The 9167-nt window shown below is 49.8% G+C and overlaps 1 protein-coding gene across 1 annotated transcript in view; it reads right to left on the minus strand.

The window, feature by feature from the left end:
• SP3 (Sp3 transcription factor) overlaps positions 1 to 7574 on the minus strand; it is a 39135-nt gene extending 31561 nt beyond the window's left edge. Inside the window, exons 1-3 of the mRNA XM_038751165.1 lie at positions 7345 to 7574; positions 6709 to 6860; positions 6241 to 6354 (exon numbers count right to left, since the gene is read on the minus strand). Coding sequence (XP_038607093.1) covers positions 6241 to 6354; positions 6709 to 6860; positions 7345 to 7351 — 273 coding nt within the window. The 5' untranslated portion in view covers positions 7352 to 7574. The remainder of the gene's footprint in view (positions 1 to 6240; positions 6355 to 6708; positions 6861 to 7344) is intronic.
• Between the last annotated feature and the right edge of the window lie 1593 nt (positions 7575 to 9167).

Raw genomic sequence — 9167 nt, forward strand, 5'->3', positions numbered from 1 at the left:
TTCTGTAGTTTTTTAGTCCTTGGGTACGTCTACAGTAACTAATCATGTAGTCTTACCATTCATTGTCTACCAGATGAGTGGGAAGCTTTTCTACACTCTTACCCGTTAGTCTGTAAGATCCTCGAAAGCTGGAAACCACATCTTCTTTCCTTATAACTGCCCGTACCACCTAGTTCAGCGCTCTTAAGTGTATGGTCAATAGAAGTCGATTAATTTACAAAAGTCATATCAACTAGAGTAATTACTGTAATGTGGTGAAGTTCAGGACCTTAACTGCTGCTTGAATCTACATCAAAAAGGGAGATCTCTCAAAGGTGATATAAGCTAGTCTTCATATCTAGTGAGAAGACTCACTAGAATTCATTTTCAGGGCGAAGAAACTCACAAACACACTCTTCTTTCAATGGAATTCTAACATCCCAAGACGGTTGGATGTCTTGAACCTGCTTCCATTCCCAATAACTGGTTTAATGAAAGACGAGGTCCACAGAATGATAGTAAGTGCCTACTGAGCTGGATCACCCCTCATGCTCAAACTCTGGGGCAAGCTGCTGAGGTGATCCCTGAACCCCTCAAACTGATTAAAAACAAAACAAAAAACACTGTAGGAATACCAGACTCGGCTCCCACACGCCTTCATGTAGCCGACCAGGGCTCCAACTCCTCCCCTGCCCAACTTTGTATGGTCACCTATATGAATCAGGTGCTACCTGGGCCAGTCAGTAGGAAAAACAATGGTCAAAGGGATACCAGGATAGGAACTAGACCTTTCTGTGGCAGAGATTAAGTAATCAGATGACAGCAGCAGCTCTAAACTGGGAGCTTAAGTAGTGTTGAAGGGGTTTTAGGTGAGGTGAGGGTCAAGTTCTAAGCAAGTTAAGGGAGCTCAATGGATGAGGAAATGCTTTGTATGTAATGTGCTTTCCTCCTCTCAAACACAAACATTTGATAATCCCTCTCCTCTTGTATCTAAACCCTATCTCTTCCAATACAAAGAACCCAAGTACCTATCAGTAGTCAATCACTAGTACTTAATATTGAGCACCTACATGTGGAGCACTAGACTAACCGCTTGAGAGAGTACGGTAAAGTAAAAGAGGTGATCCTTGCCCTCAAGGCTCTCACAATCTCATAGGGGAGACCGACACAGAACTACCAATAGTGTGGGTAAATCAATAGGTACAAAAGTGATACAGGCAGCTGTGAGTTCATCAGTACTAAGAAGATGCTGATTGTGCCCTGAGAAGAAAATTCATAAGGGGATGTTTCATGGGTGAGGAGGCAATTAATTTCAAGAGATGAGGAGATCTGAGGTCTGGTACATTTGAAGGGCGAGGGAGTTCCATAGAGGAGAGCACAAGAGCCAGGGTTCAGAAGTGGGAGAGTGGAGAACTAAGCACATATGTGAGGATTGAATGTGCTCATGGAGGGCTTTAGAGCCAGTAAGCAGGAGTTTCTGCTTGATGTCAAAAGAATCAGCTGCTGGAGGATTGGGGAGTCAGAAGGCAAGTGCAGAATACTCAACAAATATAGTGGACCAGCAGAAGTTTAGCCAGGAGATCCCATCCAAAAACAGAAAGGCTAGGTTGATTTTACGCCCACGGCCTGGTTTTCTTTTAAAATATGGCAGGTAAGACCAAAGGTGCTCTACATCTATTTCAATGATCTGTCTTTTAAAACCACACACATTAACAATTAAACTTAAATAACCAAAAATCAACCTGTGACTAAATCACAGAGGTGCACCCTACTAAAACTTGCAGCAGGTAAGGAAATACCATACTCTGCTTACCTTTACCCACTTGCAACAGCAGTAACGCCTGTTTACATTTCAGATCTACACTCAGACTAAAGATATTCTTAAAAAGACGTGTGAGTTCAAGTCACGAAGGCTCCGTTCTCCCTTGAGGCTCCAAGGGGCAACAGCAACTGCAAAATACCATCCAACCTCCCATTCTGTGCCTTGGTCTTGTGAAAAGAAGAGTCTCACACTACTGGTGGCACCTGCGGCTTCCTCCCTCACACCTCCATACCCAACTTCCTGGAACTGTGTCTCGGATGCAGATGCGAGGTGTTCTAGAAGCAACAGAGCCCACTACATCCCAGCAGAACGGCCAGCGAGGTGCATCCACTAGCACCCAATAACCCCTCCCCTCCCAGTAACGCTTGCATGCCGGAAGCCAACAACACTACTTCAGGTGAGGGCCAAGTAGTGCAAATTGTGCAATTCTACTCTGGGACTCTCCTCAGAGTCCACTGCTCAAGTCAAGGAATTCCCCTGCAGCCACCCAACCCCTTCAGCTCGAGAGCAGCGTCTGAACCCAGGATAAATAGGTTCCACCACAAGCCAGTCCCCAAGCACTGTGGGGGCTGGAGGAGGCCACTAGGCCGGAAGGGAGTACCACTTCATATGGCCTAGTGGGGGTCTTGCGGGAAAAATTGGTAACTGCTTCCCAAGAAAAAAAATGACTCAGACATGGTAAATTTTACATTGTAATAATTCCATTCCCTATCCTCAAAAAGCATATATTCAAACCTTTCTAGAGATTCTTTCCCATGTACTATTTTAATATCATGAGTCACATGATAAAATCTTAATACAAAAAAAAAAACCAAAACACACTACAGACAAATGCTGAAGCAATATAGACTATTAAGTTTCACTATAACTTGAAAGTGATAATTCTGTAACTTAGGTCTAAATTAATATCAATATTAATCCAGAAAAAGAATTCTTTCAAGCCCCCAAAGGAATTATTCATATGGAGGTGTCTCTAGTATTTCAGAGCAGCTTTGCCTTTGGTTCAAGCACATACTTTAGTATTTTACATTTTCGAAAGAAATCTCAACAATTCTGTGCTCTTATGAGAATCAAAAGGCAGTACAATAAAATTTGGTTAGAAATGTCATGGGAAAAAGTTCTAGAGCCATCTTGGCTTTCGCATATCTCCTCCAAGAGGCCTTCCTGACTAAACCCCATTTCCTCTTCTCCCACTCCCTTCTGCATCGCCCTTGCACTTGGATTTGCATCCTTTATTCACCCATTACTCAGTTCCAGGCCACTTATACATACACACCTGTAATTTATTTATTTACATTAATGTCTGTTTCCCCCTTTAGACTGTATGCTCGTTGTGGACAGGGAATGCATCTAGCAACTCTGTACTCTCCCAAGTGCTTAGTACAGTCATATTGTACTCTCCCAAGTGCTTGGTACAGTTCTCTGCACATAAAAAGTGCTCAATGAACACAGTTAAACTGATTAATTATGTTTGGGGCCACCTAAACTGATGTGAATACACCCCAGAAAGTATAAAAGATAAAGGCAAAATAAAGGAATGGAAAACAAAAAACAAAAATAATTTGCTTCTACAGTAGACTTCACTTAGAATACCTAAATATGCTGCAGTTTCTGCTTTGGATGAATGAATATCATCACTTGGAAAAGCACATTTGATAGAATTCACTTGACATAAGCAGTAATAGGATGGTTTGGTTTCAAAGTTTGGCTCCAACAGGTGCAGAGTGGAAAGCAAAAACTTGATAACCACCACAACTTAATTTAGTAACTTCTGGTGTACTGTAGTGAAAAATCTCCTTTTACTGTGCACTTGTAAATGGTGTCTTTGGATAAATTCTGTCGATTTTAAAATCATATCCATTGTGGAAATATTTTTTCTTTATTCTGTGTCCCCACAAATATTTCTGCAAAGGGGCTGAAGCCTGGAAGTGAGTGGGCAGAAATGGCTTCTTTTCTTGTCCCCCCACTAAGAATTTCAGGCAAGGGGAGAGCAGAACTCAGAGGACAGGCTGAAGCCAAGAAACAGGTGTGGGGAATGCAAGGGGGTGTGTGTGTGTCAGGGAAGAAATCTTGAACCAAGGAAACTGCCATTTTACGTTCCTTTCAATGACCAATGTTGGAAATATCTAGTCGGGCTACTCCTGATGTACCTAGATGTAAAAAACTAATTTTGGGGGGGGGAAAAAAAAGCTATTAGCTCCATTCAAAATCAAAATCATAAATCCACTCATGGTCTTCAAAATACCTGCCCCCAATTTTACAAAAGTGTACTTACAAGTGAAATATACCAAAAGATAAATCATTTCCCACCTTATGCAATTAAGAATAACCCTGTTTTTTTACATTTCAATTTCTTTGTGAAAAAAATTAACCCGACCACATTTAAATGTCGCTTTAGTACCATTCCTTTAGGTTTAAAATGCACCACACCCTACAAGGAATAAAAGTGACAGCTTGTACCACAGATAACTGGACCAACTAAAATAAAAATATACTTCTTGGTAAAAATGTTAAGTGATCCCTTCTGATCATTAAGTTTTTCACAAAAGGTCATGCATTTGTTCAAAAGTTGGCCACTCATTTTCTGTGATGGAGAAACCTAAGGTCCATTTGTGAATTGCAAAAGTGTATTTTCTAATACAAACACATAAACCAGTTTTAAAGATGGACTCTCAAAGGATGGCTACCATTTACACATACCAAACATGTAAACATAAAAACAGCACTTATCCTTTTGAATCTGGCCTACTTGCTCACTAGGCCAGAAGCTGAGATGATTGGAGATTTGAGAGTTCGGAAAATAGGACGTAGGATTGGAGCAAACCTAGTGACTCTGCTTCTCTGTTTTAAGATGAAGTGGCCACAGGTAACACCACAAAACAACTGTAAGGCTGCTGTTTGCATAAAATATACACTTCCTCCCCAACCCCCAACATCTCCCATTTGTGAGCTACTAAATATAAAATTTCATTCCAAAGACTTTATGGTTGTTTATAATGAATTAAGGGGAAAAAAACAGACCTAAGGGTGAGTTTAAAGTTACTAAATAAATGCATTTAATTTATCAATCGTATTTATTGAGCGCTTACTGAGTGCAGAGCACTGTACTAAGCGCTTGGGAAGTACAAGTTGGCAACATATAGAGACAGTCCCTACCCAACAGTGGGCTCAGTCTAAACACTGGCTGATTTGCTGTCAGTCAGAAAAATCACTAAACATTTACTTTGCTGACAACAGCAAAATCTTTATATTTTAATTTCATTTACTGTTTTGATAGACTTAATCACTTGACCCTGTTCTGGACATCAGAAACATAAACGTATCTTTCCTCCACAGACAGCCCAGGCAGCATAAACCATAACGTACTTAAACCGCCTGTTTGGGGTCTTCAGAAAAAAAAGCTCAAGAACCCAAAATCGTTAACCTGCACTAAATATAGAAGTGGCAACTCAAGTCAAGAGTACCCAAAGTTTCACTACAGCTTTTAAAAACCGTCTTCTAATCAATAGGGATACTCGCGGGTTTTAGAATCAGTCACACACACAAACTTGCCGGCTCATCTGGGCCGGCTGGCTCTAAAACTAGTTAAATCCTGTACTTCAATTTAAGTGTGTTCAATTCACAATTTAACACGGTTTGGAGAACTGTCTTTCCCAACGACCTGCGAGGGGACCTCATTTTACACTTGCCAGCTCCTCCCACGGACACCACCCCTTAAAGAACACCGAAAGGCCACCACAAAGGCCCAACCATAATCTGTCAAACGGGCAGTTATAAAACTGAAGAGACGAAAAAACGAGATGATTGTCTTTTAAAAAATAAAAAATAAAAACAGGGCCCGTCTCCCCCCAACCGTAGCTACAGTCTACGTATTACCGGATACAGGAATGGAACGTTAGGTTTCCAAGGTGCGCTACGGGTGAGTGTCGGGGGGGGTTTTCCCTCCATTTCTGATTTAAATTTTTTCTCTTTAATGGGAACAATAAAGGTCGGGAAAGGAGGCCAGGCGGGGCATTTTCGACATCGCCCCGTTCCCCGCGACACCCCGATCGATTATAAATTTGGGATCTGGCCGGTTTTGGCGGGGACGGCGGTACCGTTTGAATTAAGGGGCTTTCGCTCGGGGAAACGGTCCGGGGGAACCGAGTCCTCCCGCGCTCCCGGGCCGTCGCAGAAGTGGGGGGGGGGGGGTCCCCCACCTCGGGAGCCCCACCGGTCCCGCTCTCTGGCTGAGCCCCGCAGCCGAGGGGTTTCCAGCGCCGCTCGGAACGGCTCCAACATCCATTTTGGAGTCCTCCCCGCCCGGGCTTCATTTTGTGGGGAAGGCGGGGGCCGCGGTGGGAAGAAGGGGGGAAGGAGGGGGTCCGCACCAGCGTGTCCCTGCCCGTCCCCGTGGCCGGGCGACACTTACCGCCCCGGCGGGGGGGGGGTCCGGCGGCGGCGGCAGCAGCGGCAGCAGCGGCAGCAGCCGCCTCCTCGGGGTCGTCGGGCGATGGCGGCCCTATCTTGCTGCAGGTGGCGGCCAGCAGAGCGAGCGGGGACGGCTGGGTGTCCTGCCCAAGATGGGCGGGTTCGGGGGGGGCAGAGAAAAAAAGGGGGTGGCGGTTAGGGCCGGCGGCCTCCCGCTCCTCCTCCGCTCGGCCCCCCGGAGAGGGCTGCGGCCTGAGCGGGGATGGCGGGGAAGAGATGGCGGGCGGGCGGGGAAGGAGGAGGAGGGGGAGGAGGAGGAGGAGGGAGCGAAAGGGGGAGGCCGGTGGGTGGGGGCCGAGGAGCGCCCCAGGCGGGCCCGCTCCTCCGGGGAGGGGAGGGGAGCCGAGGGGAGGGGAGACCGGCCGAGGGGAGGGGAGACCGGCCGAGGGGAGGAGACGGCGCCCAACGAGGGGCTGCCTGCGAACCTCCCTCTTTACCTGGCCCGCCGTCGTGGTCGCCGCTGCCGCCGCCGCCGCCGCGCCGTTCCCCTGCTGTAGATAGTCGCCCTGGCCGCCGCCGCTACCACCACCACCGCCGCTGTCCACGTCCAAGGCAGCCATTTCTTCTTGTTTCACAGGCTTTTCGGGAGCTGCGGACACGGGGCGGGGGGGGAAGAAAGGGCGCGCGGAAAGGGAGGGAAGGAAAACATGGAGTGGTGGTGGGGGGGGGAGTGGGGGGAAGGAAGACACAGCAGGGACGGGGAAATTGCTATAAAAAAATCAAACAATATCGCCCTTCCCCTCCCCCCCTCCTCTTCCTCCTCCTCCCCCGCCCGCCGCCTGTAACCCTCCTCCTCCTCCTCCTCGCACTGCCCCTGCCCCCTCTCCTCCCCTTTCCCTCCCCTCCGCCGCCACTCACTCGCACACACACTCTCTCTGTCTCTCTCTCGCAGTCACACACGCTCCCGGCGGACTGGGGCCTGTGAGGCGCGCCTTTCTGAAGGGAGCGGATGGCGACGACGACGACGAGGCGAATTTCTTTCTTTCTTTCTTTCGCCGTGACCCCCCACACAGACCTACCCCCGCGGCCGGGGCCGAGGCGGTGGCGGCGGGGCTGCTGTCTGCTTTACGTACCGGTCATAGTGTGTTTGGGGCACCTCAGGCGGGGCTCCCCGCCGCCTTACGCATGGTGAGGAGCGGAGGCGGGCGGCGGCGGGAGAGGATGCGGGCCACGGCCGGAGCGGTCCGGGGGATTTTTTTTTTTTCTCCCCCTATTTTGATTGACTGTGCGGGAAACACAAAAGGTGGAGCCTCCAGCCCGAGAGGGGGGAAGAGGGTGACAGCCCGGCCGGAAGTCCCGCCCCTCTTCTCGCCGCCCATTGGCCGCGCCGCCCGGCGCCGGCCGCGCCCATTGGCTCCGGCTGCCGCCGCTCGCGCGCCCGGGCCCGGCGCTTCCGGTCGGCCCGCCCCACAGACAATGAGCGGCGGTTGAGGAAGGCGACGGCGGCGGCGATGGCGGGGCCCGGCCCGCCGTTCCCCCGCTGAGCCGGTCCCCGCGCACCTCAGGGCCCGCCATTGCTCTGAGGGAAGAAGTCCTCCCCGACTGGTTCACGGCGCCGTCGGTGTCCGTCCGTCCCTCAGTCCGACCAGCAGGCCCCGGGCTGCCGCTCTCGCCGCCGTCGCCGCCTCTGCCGAGCTGGAGCCAAGGCGGACCCGCCCCGCCGGCCCGGGGGGAGGGAGCTGGGGTCGGGGGCGACACCCCCTCCGAGCCCGGAGGAGGATTTTCCTCACCCTCATCTCCCTCCTTCCCTCACGTTGGACGCGTCCGGCTTGCCCGGCCCCGGGGCCACCTTGTAAAATAAAATAAAATTAAAAATCAAATCCGCCCGACTTGGAGAAGCCGCGAGGCTCGGTGGAGAGAGAAGATTCACTTCTCCGGGCCTCAGTTACCTCAGATGGAAAATGGGGATTAAAACTGTGGGGCGACCTGGGCCGGGCCTCAGTTACCTCAGATGGAAAATGGGGTTAAAGCTGTGGGACACAGGCAGGGGTCATGGGTGCAAATCCCGCTCTTCTGGGATTCCCTTCTCTGGGCCTCACTTACCTCATGTAAAATGGGGATTAAAACTGTGGGACAAACTGAGCCGGGCTATTGAGGCAGAGGTCCTGGGTGCAAATCCCGCTCTTCTGGGATTCACTTCTCTGGGCCTCAATTACCTCAGATGTAAAGTGGGGATTAAAACTGGGACAATCTGATCCGGACTTTGGAGGCAGAGGTCATGGGTGCAAATCCTGCCGCCTCTGGGATTCACTTATCCGCGCCTCAGTTACCTCAGATGTAAAATGGGGATTTAAACTGTGGGATAACCTGATCCGGGCCTCAGTTACCTCAGATGTAAAATGGGGATTTAAACTGTGGGACAACCTGATCCGGGCTTTGGAAGCAGAGGTCATGGGTGCAAATCCCGCCTCCTCTGGGATTCACTTCTCTAGGCCTCAGTTACCTCAGCTGTAAAATGGGGATTAAAACTGTGGGACAACCTGATCCGGGCTTTGGAAGCAGAGGTCATGGGTGCAAATCCTACCTCCTCTGGGATTCACTTCTCTGGGCCTCAGTTACCTCAGCTGTAAAATGGGGATTAAAACTGTGGGACGACCTGATCCGGGCTTTGGAGGCAGAGGTCATGGGTGCAAATCCTGCCTCCTCTGGGATTCACTTCTCCGGGCTTCAGTTACCTCAGATGTAAAATGGGGATTAAAACTGTGGGACGACCTGATCCGGGCTTTGGAGCCAGAGGTCATGGGTGCAAATCCCGACTCCTCTGGGATTCACTTCTCCGGGCCTCAGTTACCTCAGATGTAAAATAGGGATTAAAACTGTGGGACAACCTGATCCGGGCCTCAGTTACCTCAGATGTAAAATGGGAATTAAAGCTGTGGGACAACCTGATCCGGGC

The sequence above is a fragment of the Tachyglossus aculeatus genome, chromosome 9 (genome assembly GCF_015852505.1).
Source record: "Tachyglossus aculeatus isolate mTacAcu1 chromosome 9, mTacAcu1.pri, whole genome shotgun sequence".
In the NCBI taxonomy this organism is placed as follows: domain Eukaryota; kingdom Metazoa; phylum Chordata; class Mammalia; order Monotremata; family Tachyglossidae; genus Tachyglossus; species Tachyglossus aculeatus.